The sequence below is a fragment of the Uranotaenia lowii genome, chromosome 2, assembly GCF_029784155.1.
Source record: "Uranotaenia lowii strain MFRU-FL chromosome 2, ASM2978415v1, whole genome shotgun sequence".
NCBI lineage: Eukaryota > Metazoa > Arthropoda > Insecta > Diptera > Culicidae > Uranotaenia > Uranotaenia lowii.
Genome location: NC_073692.1, coordinates 149,125,473 through 149,148,178, shown reverse-complemented (window position 1 = coordinate 149,148,178; position 22,706 = coordinate 149,125,473). Strand labels below are relative to the sequence as shown.

At 37.6% G+C, this 22,706-nt stretch overlaps 1 protein-coding gene across 2 annotated transcripts in view; it reads right to left on the bottom strand.

Annotated features, from left to right (window-relative positions):
- Nucleotides 1-1,056: 1,056 nt before the first annotated feature.
- LOC129748809 (protein held out wings) overlaps nucleotides 1,057-22,706 on the bottom strand; it is a 108,501-nt gene continuing 86,851 nt past the window's right edge. The window contains exons 2-3 of one of the 2 annotated variants that reach the window (XM_055743564.1): nucleotides 20,795-21,683; nucleotides 1,057-7,381 (exon numbers count right to left, since the gene is read on the bottom strand). In XM_055743564.1, the coding sequence (XP_055599539.1) occupies nucleotides 21,651-21,683 (33 nt within the window). In that variant the 3' untranslated portion in view covers nucleotides 1,057-7,381; nucleotides 20,795-21,650. The remainder of the gene's footprint in view (nucleotides 7,382-20,794; nucleotides 21,684-22,706) is intronic. The other variant, XM_055743565.1, reaches the window with a different exon arrangement.

Sequence of the window (22,706 nt, the reverse complement as noted above, 5' to 3'; positions counted from 1 at the left end):
AAAGACAACAGGACATGCAGAGCAAACTCGACGACCTCACCGAAAGCTCCAAGGCAGCAGGTCTCAAAATCAATGTCGTAAAGACTTAGTCGATGGAAATCAACACAGTAAATCCTTCCAATTTCGTGGTAGCTGGACAACAGGTTGAGAAAGTGGTGTGGTTCCAGTATATTGGTAGCCAGATTACCCCTGATGGTGATACTAGAAAAGACATCGAAATCCGGATCAGAAAGGCCCGATTTGCGTTTGCGAGTCTCCGGAACATCTGGCGGTCACGCCAGATATCTCTACGAGTGAAAATCCGAATCTTCAACTCAAACGTCAAATCCTTATTGTTGTACGGGTGTGAAACTTGGTGCACATATGCGGTGATGACGCAAAAACTGCAAGTATTTTTGAATCGCTGCCTGCGGAACATCCGCGCTTGGTGGCCTGGCAATTGGATCTCAAACGTGGAACTTCATCGCCGGTGTTATCAAAAGGCGCTGGAAATTGAGATTCGGTAACGCAAGTGGAGATGGATTGGGCACACGCTGCGATGAGATAAGAACGAGATTTGCAGAGAGGCGCTTGAATGGATCCCAGAGGGACATCGAAGGAGAGGCAGGCCCAGAAGCTCGTTGAAATTTTTTCGACATAATTTATTGGACTCGATGCAGCATGAGACAGAAATAGACTTTTTGCTTCCATGTGTTTCTTCAATGCCTTTTGGATCATCAAGCATCAGTGAAACGAATAAAAAGAACTATCTATACACTTACCAGCAAATCAAAATTCAAAAATCAGAACTTGTTATATGAAATCACTATTTTTAGTTATGTCAGTACTTGTTTGATATTTTTTGAGTAAAGACCAATTTGAAAAAAATGGAATGAAAAATAGAGCTTACTACACTTCCATTAAAATTTAGAAACATTAAAGTTTTCATAAAGTACAAACGTTCCTAAGGACATTGAAATTGAATTAAATATATAACTTTAACTCATCATTAGATACATCTGGCAGTTACTCCAAAAGTAAAGGGATTTTCTTTCAAAACAGAACTAAACAGACAGGTTGCTTGCTATACATAAATAGTTTACTTACATAATAATACTAAAAAAAAGCTGGTCATAAAATACAACCCTGCCCCACCCTACGCACAACTGCTCAAATGTTTGTCATATTTAAAAAGTTTTGCATCTAACAGATGTCATCTTTGCGTTGGACTGGCAGCAATTCATAAGTTTACAGTACACTTTTCTTTCAAAATCGTCGGATTTCAACAACTGGTTTTGTTTTATTTCGTAGCTTTTTGTTTTGTTCGGTTTCAATTTTTACAACACTACTTAGTACAGACTAGTTTGCCACATTTTCTAACAAAGCACATATGTATGTATTTAGGTATTCAAGCAATAGCTCCGGCCGGTAGATTTTTTATATGATGTTTTCAAAAATACAATGGATTTAAAAAAATATCTCCTAAGACGGACGTTTGTGGAACACAACTTACATTCTAGCGGTTTTGTGATGTTGCTGTTCTTAGAAATTTGATTCGTTTCACATTTTTAAGTTTATTTTCTATACATACTAAGTATACACCTACTCAAAATACACAGGGCTTTGTTCAACTTAATCTCTAGAATCTTTTTTAAAGCATATTCTATTCGTATCGAGGGATAAAACATTTATACAATAAACTTAACGAGAGTACGGACAAGATAATCGGAAATACTAACTGGTAACTGATGGTGCATGCGTGTAAAACTGCAATTTTGGGGTCGGTCACTTATAAATAATAAAGAAAATATTTATACAATGTAATCATTCAGTTAAATATCTATATGAAAAAAGTAAAACAGTACTCGAGTACGGAGAATAAGTTGAAAGGAGAAAGAACTGACTGTAAAATCTGCATTTCGAGTGCATTGCTTCAGGTTTTGGGTTTGAATGTCCTCCTCCACACCTTGCGAAACGGGCAGGCCCGGTTGTTGTTTAACATCCGTGTAGGTAGGATTTATTGAGTCGAGGACCAAGCAGAGCGAGTGTTGTTTGGTAATAGGTTTCAGTTTTGTTGATGCGCAAATCGGCCCGCGAACAACAACTCTCAACTCAATCCCGAAATGGTAGGGAGTCCTTCTTTGGTTATCTTGTCTGGACCGGATTTGGTTCGGTTTGGTTTGATTCAAGCAGAATCCACACAATAAAATTCATCAAATAGGTGAACAAAAACTTGAGTTATAATTGAACGTAGTTTTAAAAAAATTCAATTTTCTTGGTCACATTTCAACACCTAAATAATCATCGTAGCAATCTATTTTGTGGAAGTTGAGGAAACACAATCAGGCGTGTTAATCAAGGCGAAAGTGCTGTTTTTCCGAGGACTTTCATCCTATGGGATGATTCATCTCGTATAAAAGAGCTGCCCCTCAAACATTTTTGTAGTTATATTCTTATGCTGTTTTGATATACGCTCCATATCTATTATAGAATGATCGTACGAACGTAAAAAAAAGCGTTTACCTATCAAAGTGGAGGCAATTTAGATACATAAATTTCATTTCTTTCTAAACCGATGAAAACTACACCAATTGGGCGTTATCCGACACCTTATTCGTGCCTATCGGAAGAATGCAAGAGAGCACAAGATTTTGCTCTCACAGCCTTGAAATAGTTGCCAGCGACAATATTTTCCAGATCTCTCATTGGTCAATATGACTCGATTCCCATCTGATTTTTAGCCATCATACGGATACACTGCTGATTGCAGAGAGAACACGACGATGATTCTCTCACTTGAAGTCCGCGCGGGAGCAAAATCATTTAAAAATTTACAAACATGGCGAACTTTCTATCTTATGCCTATTCAATCAAAACTGACTCCAGACGACATTTATACGATCTATTCACTATGCAGTTGGAATTACGATTCGCAACATCATTGTAAACGACTTTAGTTATCATTTCTGATACGATTTCATGTTTGCTGGGTAAAGGCCTTCAGAATAAAAATTGTAGATCTTTTACACAAGGAAACAGCATTCTTGGTTCCTGTGTTTTAAAACTAATTAAGTGTGTTTTCCAAATTTTCAGTGTGTAGCCTGTAGCTTTCTTGAATGTAAACATTGTGTCTAGCTGTCATTTATCGCTCTTGAAGTTTTCGTTTCGTGTTTCGTGTTCAAAATTGGAAGTCATTGGTTGCAAAATGCCCAAAAAAGCACAAATACCGATCAGCATCCGAAATTTGATAGTTGAACATCACAAAACCGGCAAAAGCTACCGTAATATTGCCGATATTGTCCAGCTTAATAAAGACACGGTTGCTAGGATTGTTCAGGTGTACAAACAGCGTGGTTCAATCTCACCAGCTAAGCGATCGGGGCGTCCTTCAAAGACTACAGGCCGAATTGACAGAACTATCGTGAAGAAGGCAGAGCTGGACCGGGGACTATCAGCTCCGAAAATTTCGAAACAGATTGAAAGCGAATTTTCCATTTAACTGACATCACAATCCGTGCGAAATCGTCTTCATAAGAAAGGTCTTAAGGGCAGAGTAGCGCTTAAGAAGCCATGGTTGTCCGCAAAAAATATAAAAAAAAGATTGAAGTGGGCCTTGGACCACATTTCATGGACCAGTGATGACTGGAATAAGGTGATTTGGTCAGATGAGTCGAAAGTAATGCTATTTGGGTCTGATGGTATCACACGAAAAAGGCGGCGAACCGGTGGAAGTTTGAAAAAGGAGTGTTTGCGGCCTACAGTCAAGCATTGCGGTGGAGCGTTACTCAACATACATTGCATAACTTTGATTTTCATTTACAGGTAGAGTCATGGTGTGGGGATCTATAGCTACATCCGGCGTTGGAGAACTTGAATTCATCGATGGAATCATGACCAAGGAGGTTTATTTGGATATTTTGAGACGGAAACTACCAGCGTCTGCACAAAAGCTTAAGTTGGGGCGCAGATATATGTACGTTCCAACAAGACGGAGATCCGAAACACACCTCAAAGCTGGTTTCGCAATGGTTCAAAGAAAAGCGTATCAAAATTATGGAGTGGCCAGCACAGTATCCCGACCTTAATCCGATCGAGCATCTCTGGTCAATTTTGAAAATTAAGGTTCAGGAGCAAAAACCAACAAGCATCCAGCAATTGCGGCAGGTAATCTCAACTAGAGTGTCCATTTCCCGGTCATTTTCCCTTTCCCGGGAATCGGGAAATCTGGTGGCCTATTTCCCGGGAATTCCCGGGATCCCGGGAAGCATTCAAAAACTTGTAAAATATATGCACTTCTATTCAAATATACATAGCTTATCGAACTTTTCGTGCATACAAGACCATAATTTGTTCGATAAATTGATAAATTAAAAACGAACTATGAAATAACCTAAATAAGTCAAATGAAGAATTTATCCAAGCAATTAGGGGTTGATAAAAAAAAATGTTTTTACTTGTTTGATTATTCCAACCATTTTTCTTCCAACTTAACATATTTGCTCATCATATTAAAAAAATCGATGGTTTTGAAATTCATCTAACTTTCAAAGCCAAGAAAACAAGTGCATGAATGTTACTTTCGAGAAAACACAATCTGTCTACCTGCTGCGCGATTTTTCATATATTTTTCAAACTGTTGTGGGTTTTCGTTCGATAAATACGGTGTGGAAATACATATATCTAATCTTTCTAAACTTATCTATTTTAATATAAAAAATAGCACTAAATGGCTGCAAAATGTCTACTGCCACAGGAATCGGCATATTATCAATGATTTTGTATGACTACAACTTCAAAAAGAACAATAAGAATTATTCCGGAGGCTTTCAGGCTTTTCCAGAGAAATAATTTCATTCATGTCGGGAATTCCACAGGAATGCCACAGGAATCGGCATATTATCAATGATTTTGTATGACTACAACTTCAAAAAGAACAATAAGAATTATTCCGGAGGCTTTCAGGCTTTTCCAGAGAAATAATTTCATTCATGTCGGGAATTCCCGGGAATGAAACTACGTTTCCCGGGAATCGGGAATTCCCGAATTTTTCAAATTCCCGGGAATTCCCGCCCGGGAAATCCCGGGACGGACACTCTAATCTCAACTGAATGGGACAAAATCACCCCGGAAACAACTGCTAAGCATGTTAAATCGATGCCACGACGTTGTCAAGCAGTTATTGAAGCCAAAGGAGGTCACACGAAGTACAAAGGCTACGTGAGCCAGAGGGGTGGATAAACTTTTTTTGCGTTATTTTTTTTAACATCATATCTCAAATGCAACAGAATATGTTTTTTATTTGGAACTTGAATGAATTGACTTTGTTTTAACATAAACAATAATAAACTGAACAACAATTACCTGTGTTTTAATTTTCCGTAGGGTTTTTTGGAATACATCGAGTTTTTCGCTGGGGGTGGATAAACTTTTTTGCATACTGTATGTAAAATCTTTCATCCTATTTAAGAATAAAGAATAGATTAGATATCAGGTTCAGAATTAAGACTCAGAATAAAAATCCGAATCAAGAATCTTAATCCAAATTCTTAATCCCAATTTAGAATATTTAGAAGTCTGGTTTAGAACTCAAATAACAAAATCCAGAATGAGAATTCAGATTCAGAAATCAGATGAAGAAGTCAGATTCAGAATCAGGAGTTAGAATTAAGAATTCAGATTTAAAATTCAGACTCAGACTTCAGATTCAGAATTCATATTTAGAATTCAGTTTCAAAATGAATTAGGACTTAGAATTCAGATTCATAATTTAGATTCGAAACTCAAATTTAAATCAGAAATTCAGTTTTAGTTTCTGAACTATGATTTAAAAAAAGGAATGCTCGGATTTCCCGATCCACGGAAACGCAAAAATGGTCGGGAAATTGACACTCTATTTAAGACGTACCATAGTTCTGAAATGTGAAATACAAATCTTTTCCCCGGAAGTTCTTCGAAAAGATTCCTAAATTTTTGTTTACGTCATAAAGAGGTCATTGTAATGCAGTTTTGCTCTTTAATCATTCGGGATGAGTGACCATGTTGAAGTACTCTTAGAGTTGTTCTTAATTTTTAATATCCTATACATTGTGAAAGACTGAGAAGAAAATACTTGATGATGGTGTTAAAATCACTTCTTTCAAAATTTTCATGACTGTATGTTTACACTAAACCTCAATTCCTTCAGGTAGTTCGATCCCAAAAACTGATCATACAACTGCTGAAAAATTCAATAAAAAACCAGTCAGTTGAGGATCACCCTGGCTCGGGGCACATTCTTATCTCCTTACTCCACACGATTGTGGATTAAAATTGTTGGCGTAGGTCGCTCGCAAAAATTGATCGCTACATGCAACATCTCTCGGTTCTGCGGAAGGTTTCTCGAAGCAGGGGTCCCCAAAATGAGGACGAATGCTTTTTTTCGACCAAAGTTATGCACAACTACAACAACAACACTGGACGTGACCCAAAAAACAACTGGAAACAGTGGGATCCTGGAGGAGGAACACAAGTTTGGCACTTGAATTCTAGTTACTTTTAAACTGTTCATCACGCGTATCGTTTACGCTTCAAAAGCTCACACGTTTTCGCTACGCAAACGGTTGCCCTTTGCTTTATTTTTTTCTAATCATTAGGGATGCTATTTCTTCTCGGATTTTAGGAAATAATCTAAAAAGGCAAAAATGTCGCTCTTTCTGTGACATATCTTCACGGTTGTTTTTTCCCCTTCTTCAATGCTTCGCTTCGGGACTTTTTGGGGGGCTCAAAAACTTGCCGGACTTGCTTGTTTCTTATAACGGTTTGTATGGAATGTCTCTCATCAATCCAAACGCTGCTCTGCGCTGTGCTGTTTACGCCTCACTTTCATACAGACACATTCTACCTTTTTGCGTATTCGTCGTCGCCGGGGCTTTTTTATTCTGCTGTTGTTGTTCCTCGGTTCCTTAAATCTGTGTCGATTGATTACACCTTTTTTTTTTGTCTCTTTCCGTGGGAGGGAATTTCTTTCTTTGCGCGATTCCTGTCTGCGCCTTTCTCTTTTCGGGTCAGTCTATGGCCGGACACGGTTGGACAGTTTTTGGACCTTCTACCTTTGGAAAACGGGCTTGGATATTCCCTTATCATTCGTTGTCGTCTCTGGGTTTTCAGAGCTGGATATCATTATATTTTTCCTTGCTGGATTCATCTTGCTTCAAACAGGTTCTTTCTTCCGAAAGTGGTTACGCGACAAGGGTCAACAGAAATAATCCACGTAGCGGGGTTCCACCGTGATTGCAGCTAATGGCTTATTGGTTTTGTATAGGCTTCCTTTCTGTTGCTCTCAGATAGTCGCAGGTAACCGGAAGGTGACCTGATTCTTTAGCCATTATGATGTCCTTGGCCTGGAGTGAAATCAGCTACATATCTGCAATGACACGGAGAAGAGAAACCCGAAGCCGTTAATGGGATTATCTTTATGAGTCAATCGTAATGGTCGTCATTCTGTAAGACGACTGTAGTTAATATAGCTTCAATGGATGTTACTTTTCCACTTGAGGTTTCTTGCAATAAGGGCGGAAAAAGGTATGTGTTTGGACAAAACTTTCCTAAAGGACGCAGTTATGGAATTAGAGAAACAATTAAGGTGATTTTAGGATCACTCAGAGATAAATACACCCAATTAATAGGTTTTCAAATTTTAATGCCAACCGGAGAAACAAGAGACGAAAAAAGCAAAAAAAAATTAAAAATACCAAGAAGATTTTTTACAGTTTTGTTAAAATATTTTGAACTTTAGTAATCGAACTTACACAATCTGCAAACAAGAATGATAATGGTTTTTCTTTCTAATTCATCTGAAAATCAGAAACTCATCAAGTAAAAGCTTGTACCAAAACATAAATGATAAGATTTTAAAATAATAAACAGGCTTTTAAATACCTAAAGGGTAATCGGTCAAAATTTGGTCAATATCAACTTGACGAATTTCTTTCAATTTTGCATTTAAAAAACCTGAACACCCCTCATTTTGAAGGTGTGTGTGTGTGTAGAATGTTGCTCCTATTTTGATTTTGGAATTCACTTTTCAGTTGTGAAAATGCCGTCTAAGGAAGAAGAGCAGCGTATCAAAATTTTGCTAGCGCATCGCGAAAATCCGAGCTACTCGCACGCAAAACTGGCAAAATCGCTAGAAGTTGCCAAATCAACCGTTACAAATGTAATTTAAGTGTTTGGGGAACGTTTGTCGACAGCCAGGAAGTCTGGATCGGGGAGAAATCGAAAACCGGAAGCCGCTGAGACGACAAAGAGAGTTGCCGGTAGTTTCAAGCGAAACCCTAACCTTTCTCTCCGAGATGCCGCAAATAAGCTGGGTGTATCGTCCACAACCGTGCATCGAGCCAAAAACGAGCCGAACTATCGACTTTCAAGAAGGTAGTGACTCCAAATCGCGATGATAAACAAAATACGACGACCAAAGCGCGATCCCGGAGGCTGTACACGACGATGCTGACGAAGTTTGACTGCGTGGTAATGGACGACAAAACCTACGTCAAAGCCGACTACAAGCATCTTCCGGGACAGGAGATTTATACGGCCAAAGGAAGGGGAAAGGTAGCAGATATTTTCAAGCACATGAAACTGTCAAAGTTCGCGAAGAAATATCTGGTTTGGCTAGCCATCTGTACCTGTGGCTTGAAAAGCAGCATTTTCATAGCTTCCGGGACTGTCAACCAAGAAATTTACGTGAAAGAGTGTTTGAATAAACGTCTGCTGCCTTTCCTGAAGAAACACGGTTGTTCTGTACTGTTTTGGCCGGATTTGGCATCTTGCCATTACGGTAAACTGGCCGTGGAGTGATACGCCGCCAACAACGTGCAGGTGGTTCCCAAGGACAAGAACCCTCCCAACACGCCAGAGCTCCGCCCAATTAAGAAATACTGGACTATTGTCAAGCGGAACCTAAAGAAGACAAAAAAAAACTGCTAAGGACGAGCAGCAGTTCAAAGCAAACTGGCTTTCTGCGGCGAAGAAGGTGGACGAGGTGGCTGTACAAAATCTGATGGCAGGGGTTAAGCGTAAGGCCCAATAATTCGGATTTGGAAAAACGGAAGCCTAACTGAATATTTTCCTGAATTTTATACTAATTAAACTTGAAAAAGAAATTTAATTTGGTTTTTAAATAAACGATTTCACGGATTTACACGCGCTTTCCCTTGACCAAATTTTAACCGTATCACTCTTTATATCAGACAGGTTAAATACCTCTATCAAGAGAAAATAGATTAGTTATGTACATTTTTAACTTTTTATCATTGAAACACTAAATCTACGCTCTTATTAAAATCTTACAGAGAAAATAGAAGAATTTCATACTGATAAAAAATTATATGAACAAAATTTATCATGAAATATGGCCATATATCATCCCTAACTATGTTTTATGCAAAGGAACTGATGATATCTAAAACTTCGCCAAAAGTTCAACCTTGATGTGTGCCTAACATCAGTTTCTCCCATCTTCAATTAAATTATTCGAAAATACTGCTATTGGAACTGAAATATAGCTTGGAACATAAATATGCGCATTTAGCCCACCCGGTTTTGGAAATCCACTATTTTGACTAGGGGAGAAACGGGCTATATGCGCCTATTAAGCAGAATGCTGATTTAATCAAATATTACATCAAATATTGTCAATTTCATGAATTTTTAAACTATCATGTGCTAAAAGTTGAAAAGGGACTATATGAAAAAAGGACCAACATCAGAGTTCAGTTACTTTAAATTATTTCTACCAAAAAATTAACTTTCATACGCACCGTTGTCGTCTTTAACAAACTACGCAGATTACACCAATTTAGACCTCCGTGCAATTTTCCAATAATTCAAAAAACGACCGAAATGCATGATTTATTTGTTCCACTTACATCCTTGTACCCGAATGTACAGAATGCATTCTGTTTTCTGTTCGTTTCTTTTCATTTGTTGATCGGTCAATTTTCGTTATTAAACTCCTTGGTTCGCATTTCATAATAATTTTCGCCAAAACAATAACGATTATGCCGTTTGGAAATGTGATTCGAAAATCAGAAGCGAGCAACGGCTGATTTGTCTATGTGTGCGTCAGTGCAAAAATATTTCTGCATGGAAATTATTTGCGCAGGAGTCTAAATAGGTGCAATTTACGCAATATGTGTACAAAAACTATATACACAATAGCAGACATCTATACATTTTCTATACATTGGAGTAATTTTTATGTTTTAAATGTTATGTTTATGGCAATATTTCCGTATAATTTCAATGGAATTTCTAGAAAGTGATAACTTTCGTGCGACATAGCTGAAGTTTTATTAAAATCTATTTCTTTTAAAATGTTATACAATAATTATTGTACGTCTCGGTGGTCGAGTGGTTAGCGTGGTATGACAGTAATCGCTGGTCCACTGATGACATGGGTTCGATTCCCATCTCGGTACTGGGTGTTAAATGTTAATCTTAAGTTGTCCACGTCATTTATTCAGTCTGTAAAGCCTTAATCGGCTAAGACGGTGTATGTCTTTTTATAATGTTACACTGAAACCAAATCCACTCTTAAAATACACATGATTTTTCACTTAAAAACAAGGATCCAGTGATTTTCTTCCATTCAAGTGAGACATATACATTTCACTTGGCAGTCACTTAAATTTCAAGTGAATTCATCCACATTCACTTTATTCGTCACTTGGATTTGAAGTGAGAAAAAATATTCACTTCCCCATCACTTGAATTTCAAGTGAATGTCGGGTCGGTTGTGTTTATTTTCCGAGTTCAAAATGGCAAATTTTAAAGCGTTTAAAGCTTAGGCTGGATTTGGATTTTCCCAATTCTGTACTAGGCGATTTTGGCGGTAGTTTGTGTTAAACGTGATGTAAGGTAAAGTTATTTAAAGGTGTTATCATGTTTCAGCTTGTGGGTTGAACTGGGCAGATTTTCTGGTTTGCAGCAGGGAAGATTTAGAAGTCGCACTATCCGCAGTAACCGATCTGCCTTTGGATTACGATGGAATTTTCCAAGCAATAAATTTATGGCGAAAGCGTAATGTAAGTATTTGAAATCGAAGTAGTGTTCTATAAATGTTCTTTTATTTTAAAAAAAACGAGAGATAATTAACTAGAAACTTACTTAGAAATTCACATAAATTTCATTCTTACGTCATAGTGTAATTCACTTGACCGGTCACTTTAGTGAATTCACTTGACCCATCACTTAAAATTCAAATGAAATTACGTATGGCGAGAATTTACTACAGATGTCACTTATTTTTTAAGTGAAAATTATTTTGGGTGTATACAATAAAACAAAAGTTAGGGTTGCCATAGAATGGAGGCTGTTCATCCATAAAAAAAAAACTTTACCAAATTGGTTTTAAGATCTTGAATTCTCTCTTAAGATGTTATTAGAGCTTAGATTCAAAATTTCATTGATAAAAATCATTTATTTATTCCATTCAACCTGTTATTCTAGCATAGAGGCGTTTTACAAACATGTTGGAGACATACAAAAACACTCTCTTATTCCACTTTCTGATCATGATGAATCCATCATAAAAGCTTGAATTTGTTTTACTAGTTCATTTGAATAAGAAACAAAAACCACCCAAGTTTCGTTCTGAGCTTCTCTACGTATAACTTTTAAAAGTAAAAATCTTACATCAAAACATATCAAAAACTTGTATGAATTTTTAAATTTTTTGAGTTAGTCAATTAAAAAAATTCTTTCTTCCCTTATTTTCAAAGCGTATCACCTCAAAATGCATTGAATAGATATGTCAGCCATTTCTTCTCTTTTATTATAAAATCATTTTCTCAAAAACTGTAAGATGTCCGCTCATGTGCGTAAAGTTTTCAGACTCCTAGCTTTTGGAATATACGAAATTCCGTCGAAAAGTGAGAATCGAAAATAATTTTTATATATGTCAATAACGTTGAAATATCGAGAACACATGAATCTAGCGAAGACTGGATTCAACGTGTAAGAAAAAATCTCCCATCAAAAAGCGCATAAAGAGTGTATTCGAAAAAAAATGCAACACTTTGTTTTGTGAATAACTTTTGAGTGCGTGTATTATAAAAAAAAATCAGTGAAACTACCTTGTAATGTAGTGTATACGTGTATAAAATTTGGTGACAATCTGTCAAGTGATTTTAGAGATATCGTCCAATACAAAAGCTCAATGACAGAATCTCTTGGGCAGAATCGGAAAAATCCAGGAGAGTTCCAGTGGGAGAACCAAAAACAGCTGGAAATCAATTATTCAACCAAAGCTCATTTGATGAATCGTAGAGAATCTTAAAGTGAGTTGAAGTTTGATAAACGTAAAGATGGTTTAGGTTAGGTTTCATCAAGCACAATTCTAGCCTAACATTTCATAACAGCGAAACTTGCAGTTAGCTCGAAACGAGAAAAACGCGTTTGAAATTTTGGAACATGCAATCAAATCCTATTTAAAAAATCAACCACTTTTTGTTCAATAAAATAAAAAAACGTGCATTATATTCACTGATTGTTCGTTGGTTATCAAAAACTTTAACTATTTTCACTCGATTTCAGAGATTTTCGAGTTTCGCCTTTTTGTTTTCGATTCCAGTTACGCCTGCAAGTTTCGCCCGTGATTGGCCGTTTTTGTTTGGTTTTGGTGCTACCCGCAAAAACTAATTAGGCCGTTTTGTCACACACGATCAACTCAGTTACGCCTACTGGCCCTACACGAATAGAAAAATAAACCCCATTTTGAATAGGCGTAACTTCACGTTCCAACGAAAATGGATCTACAGGAAGTTTCGCCCAATTGAATTTTATCAACTTTTTGAAAGTTTTAAGTGATTTTAAGATGAAACCGCGTTTATTAGGTACAGTGCAACCGCGTACATCCGGAATGACCGTTAACTCGATTTGTTTACATTTGGCAGTTTCGCCTTTTTGAAATGTTACGCTAGAATTCAAAAATTTCTGACCTAGCTGCTACAAGGTGAAAAAGCTGCCCACCTTAAAATAAACAAAATACTCCGGTCAAATCGAACGCATAATATTTGGACCGTTTGCGGGGCGAATCTTTGAATAATTTCGCAAAGGACAGCAAAACCAACTTTTTAGAAGGCACCTGGCAGGTTTTAAGCCAGAAACTTTTTGTTGGCAATTTCCGGATGGATGTTCCGAAGAAAAACAAGGAGAAAAAAAATTAAAAATTTGATGTCTAGTACTTGAGGAGACTGATGGTTTGTTGAAGGACTGAGTTTTTACAGATTAATCATGTTTGATTCAAAGGTTTAATTGTAGCCATCGCCATTACTATAGAATTTGATAGAATTTGTAGAATTAACATTATAGACGGATAAAAAATATGAAAAACTGCTGATGTATTGAAAGAAAAGCTTCAAGCATAAAATGAAGATATGTGTTTCTTTTCATATATGAATGAAAACCTGAATTGCATTTCAAGAACAGCAAACGTATTTTTAATCAATTCAGTAAAATATCGATTTAATAATGTTTTACACCTCAAATCGAAAGTCGATTTTAGATTTTTATGCTTCGAAAGATGAATTCCTTTAGTTCTTTTTCGCCTTCAACTTGAGAATAATTGCAATCTATTCATTGTTGGACTCATCTTGCATATCGCTCCAAATAATAGGCCGAATCAGATTGGATAGCGATCAAGCACAGGATTAGCTGTTTGTTAAAAGCATGGGTTTTCCGCCAAAGACAACGGAAACTTATCTAATCGTTTCGATACATAGAACTGTGTTATACGTCATTTAATTGGAATTTTCGTTTTCTTCTTCTGGGTGGGGGACCCCAGCAAGTTTAAACAGTTTTTATTTCCTTTATGAACTGTTGAACCAATTGTTGAAAAAGAAAAAATGTGTGTCAAAATGATTCCACAAAAATAACATCAAACTTTGATTTTTGTACTCACATTAATTCATTTTCAAATCTTAATGGTTCTTATTCCTTGATTGTTTGTTTATCATTTGGTAAAAGCCCACTTTGAGATGACAAATCTAAATTAATTTAAATCAATGTTAATTATGAATACCACTGTTTTAAGAGTCGCCCATGGTACAAAGGTATAGTGTTCAGCTTTCAGTAGGAGGGTTCATGTTTAAATCTCCAAGTTTGCAAGTTTCCAAAGTGAGTATGAAATAAATTTAGAGAAGAGATGTGAAATAAACCTTTAAACCATGTTTGAGAGTTAATACACCCATAGAAGAGGTTGCAAAAATCCAATGCCTATTTAGCAAATCTCTGTGCCGATAATGCGCTGAAATGTGCACTGTGCCGAAGACGGTATGTTTGAAAAACCGTAACTGGCATAAGGACTCGGCTCCCAACCAAAATGATGACCACTACATTCAAGCGAAACAAGAAAAACATTTTATGGGATTTCCTTCCTATTGGATAATTCATTCCAGAAACAAGAAAATAAAAATTAAAACCACAGCGCTGTAGTGAGAATCGAACTCACATCACCAAATGTATTGTCTTGCCAGTCCGACATTCTAACCAGTGTACTATTCGAGCTTCATGCAGGACGAGGTATATTTGTCATAGGCTTTCTGTTACCGATCAATCACAAAAAACGTACAACGGCGGCTTCCCGGCGTTTGGCCTCCTTTCAATGCATTCCTTTGTCTTAAGATGGAAACGGGAAAGGGAACGGGAGTGAAGGAACGGGAAACCCATTGAATGAGAACTGTGCTTTGCTTACTGCCTGCTATTACATACACACGCTACATATACACAGCTGCTAAAGCCGGGCAGCTTGGCCGGTGTTGTTTGCCGGTGAATTGAAGGAATGTTTTTGTTGTTGCTTTTGCTACATGCACACGCACAGCTTAGCCGTGTTTGCCGGTTGATTGAATTAGAAGGATGTTTTTGTTGTTGCTTTTGCTACATTCACTCGCACAGTGCTCGGTTCGCTGGCTGCCTGGTGTTGGCCTGTATTTATTTCCATCCTTCTTCGGCTTGTGATGCGATGGGGAGGGACGCGAAAACGTTTTTATTTTGTTTCATTCAGACATACGCAATTCGGTTGCGCTGGGAGGTTAATGCCGGTGGGCGCAAATCGAATCAGTGCCGGTCGCGTTATCTTCTTGTACCAATGATGCTATGAAATTGACTACACGCCATTGGCACAGAGGCTGAATTTTGGGTGTAGATTTCAAAATAAGTAAAAAGTTTCGAAAGCTTTTTTTTTTTTCATTTTTTTTTTGTTTTATTGAAAGTTTCATGCAAAGGCTGAAAAGCCTTCTACTCAGCTTTGATTATAAAACTTGAAAGTGTGCTAAATTTTCAGCTGAACAGAATGCTAAACAGCACTCGCGCAGAGCTGAGTAAGCATTTAAGAACCTGTTTTTTTGGGTATTAGCAACTCAAAAGTGATAAAATTATGGCTTCAGTCCAATTGTTACCGAGAAATAGTGTGTAGAAACATGAGATTTTTCCGTTAGAACTTATTTTTTGTTTATCTAACGGAAAGTCTTAGTCAAAACTGTATGATAAGTTTGATTGGCCGATAAATTTATTAATTTAAGTAAGATATATTAGGATATATTCTTACTTAAGTTTTAGCATATCGGCAAATTCTAATTATAATTAGAGAGTAGTCAAGACAAAAATGAAAATTGATAGGTAGAATGGTCAAAGCTAGAGTGCTTTGGGTAGAAGAAACGAGTAGATGTTGAAAATGTGAGCTAAGGGCTTTGTGTTATCAACAGCTTTCAACTATTTATATGATTCTTTGTCCAAGCACCAGCTAGTTGTTTGTAGTAAGTGACCAAGAAGCCACATTGCTACTCGCATCCTAGGTTTTCTTAAAGCTTAAACATATTTCATCCGAAGACTGCATTTCGATTTAAGTTAAGATAAAAAAGTTATTAAGCATGAAAAATGAGCTATCTTTTTAGGGGTTAAATTCATCACTGTTAATGAGGCACTGCTGCGAACAGTTTAACGTAACATTAACAGTGATGAATATCACCCTTAAAAAAGTAAGCCCATTGTGGAAGTCTGATAACTTTTTATCTTAACTTGAACCGAAATGCAGTCTCCGGATGAAACATTTGTCATAATTTAGGATTTGAAAAAACCATATTAAAAGAAATCGGCCGAAAGGGCCAAATTTATTGATGAAAAAATGGATTTTCATGTTCCTCCCGAATAAAATTTCTCAAAAACCCACAAAAACTTCAGGCTCATTGAGCGACCCCTTCCCGTCAACCGATCTGGCCAAAATTTGGCATGGGACTACTAGGCCTTAGATCAATTTTAGCCTGCAGCGCATAACATTTCACAATTTTGAAATTTCCCATACAAATTTGGAGCAGTCTATTGCTCATCCATGCTTTAAACAATTTCAAATAAAAATAGTTAGAAAGCTCCGAAAAAGATGGAATCCCTCTGAATACGTTGGATTCAAACAACTTTTTGAAGTACCTCTACTTGACATTTGGACACTTCAATATATTCTTTCTCCGTGTCGAAATTTTTGTTGTCATTTTTGGTTGAATTCGAATAACAAAAATCCTTGACACCGGCCTTAGCAAATTAATAATTCATCCTAAATAAATACGAGACGATGTTTTAGCATTTTAATCATTTCTAGTTCAAAATGGTTTCTTAACACATTGCGGACCAAATATGAGATATCTTGTTTTTTTTTCGATTGACGCGTATGCGCTTCACTGAGCAACACAACTCAAATGTGAATGAAGGAACTTTATTCAACATAAATGTATACAACACTTTCAATAACGTAACTCAAAGCTACAAATTTGGTCCAGTCGTTTCTGAGATCGAAGATGCTAAATTTGGTGTTTTCGGGCTTAGATATTTCCTAATGTTTTAACGCTTAATGTTTAAACACATTACATATACATTATTACACACAAGTTTAAATGAATAGAGCTATGAATTTTGAAAATGTTATGTTGAAAGAAAAACTTGCGCGGGAACGTAATCATAGTATCATACATTTTTACGATCGCTTTTTCACCTATTGTACTCGTGATGTATGCTGCTAACGTTCGGAAAATTTCTATTTCATGTGATATTGCGCGATTTACTTATTTGTTCCCGCCACAAATGCACACCCAACATTAAACCAGCTCCAAAAGTTTAAAAATATCCCTGGAATGTGGAAGCAGTACAAGTCACACAAAAAAGAAGCAGACACAACCAGGCAGTGGCCAGGGCAAAAAACAACCAAAAAAAAAACGCTCATAAAACTGATGCAGAATCCGTGGCCGGTATCGTGTGTGCGCGTCTAGTACAAATTACCTAGTGTTTTTTACACTGAGTTGGGCAGTTGCGGGGGTGCACTCTGTAGAATCTGGCCGGTTGCCGCCGATAGGCTGGGACAACGCCGACAACCACAACAACAACAAAAACATCAACAACGGCGACGTCTGGTGTGTGACATGCGCAGATCGATTGCCGAGGGCTGCAGCAATATGGCAGCCATCGTTTGATTGAGCATATAACTCGCATAAGTGTCCCATGGAATCCCTCATAAAACAATTTCTAAAAAAAATTGGAGGCTGCGCTCGTATGTTTTCGAGTTGACATGGAGTGTGGTCATTCATTTTTTTCCACTCAACTCACAAAGATTGATTCAACGGCGTGGGGGATGTCTTCCAGTGTTGGAAAAATAAAGTGCAATTACCTGCTCCGTTTGATCGGGCAGCCATGTGTAATGTGTGATGTCAGCAGCATGGCCAAAACTTTGTGTGTGGGAAAAAAGAAAATATCTTTCTCGAACTGAGCAAACGAGTCGGAAAATATTTAGCGCGCCGATAGCATATATGGACATACCAGAGTTCGGGTTTTTGGAGCGAGGGGAAAACGTGTTCAACCGGCTCACAGATTCTGGTTACCGTTGTTGGCCCGGGTATGAATATCTTTTGATTTTATTATTTTCTCCTATTCCTCGGCCGGCCCGTCAGGCCGTTGTCGTCTTTCTGGCGTACAGTGACTTTGGAATTACTCTTTGGATGGAAATGTGCAAAAATAAACTTTATCGTATCGCGAATTTTTGGCGAAGCTAGGGTTGGCCAGCCCGTGGAACATTAACTGGGTAATAAACGAGACAGACATTAATTGAACATTTTTATGATTTTTATGTGAAAATATTTGCAGATAACAGTGTTATAAATATTGGGTAAATTTGACATTCTTGATCATGGAAAGTGATGGTCTGTCTGTCTGCCTGTCTGTCAAAATGATCAAATTGCTTGTATCAATGTTTTTTGGTGAACAAATTCTTTCTTTATTTGAATATAGGATTAAGGCCAAAAGGACCATCAGAATTTACAAACTTTCAATGAGAAAGCCATTTTTGTATTCGAACGGTGTCCTTCGAAACTCGCCTTGGAACGATTTGATGAAGATATGTTTTTATGATATAGACTGTTCTAGAAATTATAACTATACCTTATGTTAACGGTAATTTTGAATCGTTTTTTTTCGAATTCTACTGGCTGCGTCCTTTTGTTTACACATTTCTGTACGTGATAACATTAAAAAAATATTTGATTTGTTATTACATTTCAAAATTCGTGGTCTTACTCAGGAGAAGAGAAAATAGTATCGTACAACTGGTCTACTGTGAGTGGAATCTCATTGAGAAAATTGGTCAAAGAAGAGGATGTGAGCGTCGGAGCAGTACGGACAGATTTCAAAAAATATAGTGAACATTGTATATTTGAAGATGAACGAAGGAGTGGTCGAAAATCTGGTCCTGTAAGTCCTGCTATCGACAAAAAGTCAGGGATGCTTACAAACAGAAACCATCGGCTGTCGTTCGGGATGTTGCGAGAAAAGTCGGGGCCAGAGATGCCAATGTGCCTGATTTTTCAGGATTTGCCTGATTTTTCAGGATTTGTCTGATTTTTGAAGGTCCTGCCTGATAACGTGATAAGTCAAGTTTTTTTCCCAGATTTTTGAAATTAAGCCTGATTTTGCCTATTTTTTTGGTTTTCACATAAAATTTGTACATATCCGTTCAAAACTCAATATAAATTCAGTGCTTGCTCGTCGTCACTCCAAACTTGAACTCAATAACTTCACACTCTATTGGATTCAAATCTTCTATCAATGTTTTATAGCCAGTTTTAGAAGATTCTGGCGTCCTCAACTCGAAATTTTTGTCAGATTTTGCCTATCGCATCCAGTTTTGCTGATCAGGCGTTTAAAAAAATATAGTTTTTTGATAATCAATCAATAAGATCTTTTATCATCTATAATAAATAATTCAACCATTGCTGTTTTGTTCCATTTGGCACATTTTTCTAGAACATTTGATCTTTGTACGACATTCCAGTTTGGAGATATAGCTAAAGAATCAAGTACCCCCAGGGATCAAGTATCCTCATTCTCCCCTACAGTGTTGGGTAAAGGGTTTCCACAATAAAATTGCCACACTATGAATTTGCTCTTTTTTTTTTTAAAGAGGGTAGGATTTAATGAAAATTTAGGTGGATTTAGTTAATAATGCATTGTTTACATCCTGTAAGTTTTAAAGTTTTGTGAGCAAAACCTCGCGGAAATGGAGTCGGAAGAACAGCTCGTGCGTGATAAAATCTTACGCATTCATCATGAGAACAAGGATCTCTCGCATCGTTCCATCGCTAAAATGTTAGGAATCGCAAATTCCACGGTGTTGCGAGTGATTAAGCGGTTCGAGGAACGATTGGCCACCGATCGGAAGCCCAGAAGTGAATGAAAAAGTATTCCGTACAACACCAAAAATCACAACCGCGTAGTTGGGGCCTTCAACCCGAACGCCTCCGTTTGGGATGTGGCTAAGAAGCTGTACCTAAGCCGAAGTTTTGTCCAGAAGGCCAAAACGAAGACCGGGCTTCGAACGTTTAAGGTACAAAAGGTCCCTAATCGCGACGAGAAGCAGAAAAAATCCGCCAAAACCCGTGCCAGGAAGTTGTACCTCAACATGCTGACGAAAGTAGAATGATGCATCATGGACGACGAGACATATATGAAGGCCGACTTCAAACAGATCCCCGGCAACCTGTTTTTCACGGCCAAGGATAAGTTCAGCGTTCCGTAGCATGTTCGAACTCAGATGATGCCCAAATTTGCGAATAAATTCGTGGTTTGGCAAGCCATCTGCACGTGCAGGAAGCGTGGACACGATGAACGGACATGTGTACGTGTGTAGAACGACATGTGTGTAGAACGGACATGTGAAAGAGGCCAACAATCTTCTGGCCGGATTATGAGGCCAAATCTGGCCAGAACTCCAAGGACGTGCTGAAGTGGTATGCGGACAATAAGATCAATTTGGTGCCGAAAATGTTCAGCCCTCCCAACACTCCGGAGCTCCGCCTCATCAAGAAGTGCTGGGCGATTATGAAGTAGCACCTTCTTAAACGAAGGTAGTGAAGACAGTCCAGGAATTGAAGATAGTATGGGTTTACATGCCAAAAACGGTTGATTCACAGGTTGTGCAGAATCTTATGGCTAGGGTTAAGGCCAAGGTGCGGGCATTTACGTATGGACTGTTAGTAAAATACGAGTAAAATGGTAAAATGAAGTTTAATAGTTATTTTTCAATCCTTGAAAATTTGATGGCAATCGGATGAAAACTCGAATTTTTGGAATCAATTTTGTGTGTGGCAATTTCATCGTGGACACCCTTTAGGTCCCAAATGTGTAAATAAAATAAATAAAATTTAAGAAAACAGTATTTTTTATTATTTTGAAAGTGTGCTTATAATTTCTGGAGCAGTCTTTATCGACTAGATTTGAGAAATGTTTTTTTTTATATAATTCTTACCTTTCACTGCATTGATATTCTCAGTCCTTCCAGTGTCCAGCAGCAGATCGCTCAAAATTCCTGCTCGGAAATACGACATTCATTGGATTGAATATTATTAACACGTTCGCCAGCATTTCGATGCGTTCGCTTTTCCTTGTTCTCGAGCGTCATCATAAGTAACGATAACAATTGAACTAATCATCCCGATCATAAGCCGCCCCTAAATGTCCTAACGACACGTGGCTTAATTTCAAGTAACTTTAACTAAAACTAAATATAGAGAAAGGTTTTCAGGCTTGTCTTCCCAGACAGAACGATAGTGAGAATACATTTGTCTCGATTTAAATAATTACAGCTGAACTAGATATAGTAAAGATTGAAAAAAATATATAACCATTGGCACTAGCGCGCATTTCTAATCGTCTCATCACTTTCCGGACATATCTCACTCACTATTGGAAAGAATCTCGCGCGCACTTTGTAAAGGTAACGCAACTGTCTTGAACTATTCACGCACATTTTTCTACGCATTCAAACAAGAATTCAGTAATCACACACGTTGATGGCACCGGCTGGCTGGCTGGCTGGATGGCTGTCGGGAAATGAAATTGCGTCACCCCGGGATCTGCTGGAACTCGCACCCTAGGCAGAGATGGATGAATGGATGGACAGAAATAAACCTGTCGCAAAGATGCGACATGTTTAGGATGATGACTGTAGAGTTCGCAACTTGAATCCACCTTCTCCAGTCTAGTTCCGGGTGGGTGGTTTAGTTAGACCATGTAGCGGAATGGCGCTGACAGCGGGGAATGACCGTCACCCATCCCGTAGTAGTAGATTCCTGCGCTCATGGGGTAAGAGGGTGTGGCCGAGCCTAGTACTGCCTGACCTGGAACAAGGATAGAGACTAAGATAATTTTGAATTATAAATACAGTTAACACACACACGGGCGGGGTTTTAGTTTTGGGAGATTTGTTTTATCTTGCTTTTTCGAGCGTGGGCACGATTAGGCTGAAAGTAGGGAAAAGTTGGATGCAAAATATATTATATTTAGTGCTAGAGTTATTAACATACAGAACACAAAACACAACAACAATGAAAAAACGCAACACACATGTTCTAATCTCAGACAAAGATCAGCGATTCTGATGACTCGATTACCACCGCCATTCGAAACCAAAAACCGTTATTGAAGGGAAAGGATATAAATTAATTGGACTGCGGCAATATACTGAGTCGATTTGAGGTCATTTTTGAATTTCTCAAATCCTGGGGTCTTAAAAGCTTCTTTTCGATTCAAAACTCATCCATGATTTTTTGCATAATTTTTGAGTCACGTTTTCATGAGTAAATTTGAACTTTTAGGTATGTATGGGAAATTGAAATTGAAGAGTTTGTACTGAAAAATCAACATCATTTTTTTTTCTTGTGCAGAACTGAAACTACTAATGGTTTTTGTGCAAATTTTTAAACTCTCTGAAGAAAACTCCGCTGAACAACTTTATCGAAGACCGTAATTTCGTATCTTACTAGAAACATAAACTATTAGGTGGTATGTCATTTGGTATTGATAGACAATAAATTCAATTGGCATCGCTGCTGGGTGCCTAGCGAGGTATTGCATGCTGCATGACTACTTTTCATGCAATACTTCTTAAGGCATCAGCAGTGATGTCAATTCAATTTATTGTTTTTCTATTCCAAAAGACATACCGCTGTTAAACAGCTTATAACAGTTTGGCCTAATATGATATTAAGAAGTTATGGTCTTCGACAAAGTTGTTCAGCTCCTTTTCCTTCCATTTCCTTTTGAGAATTTATAAATTGGCACAAAAACCATTAACAGGCTCGGTTCCACATAAGACACGTTAATGATATTAATTTTGCAGTACTAAATATTAAATTTTCCCATACAAATTTAAAATCTGA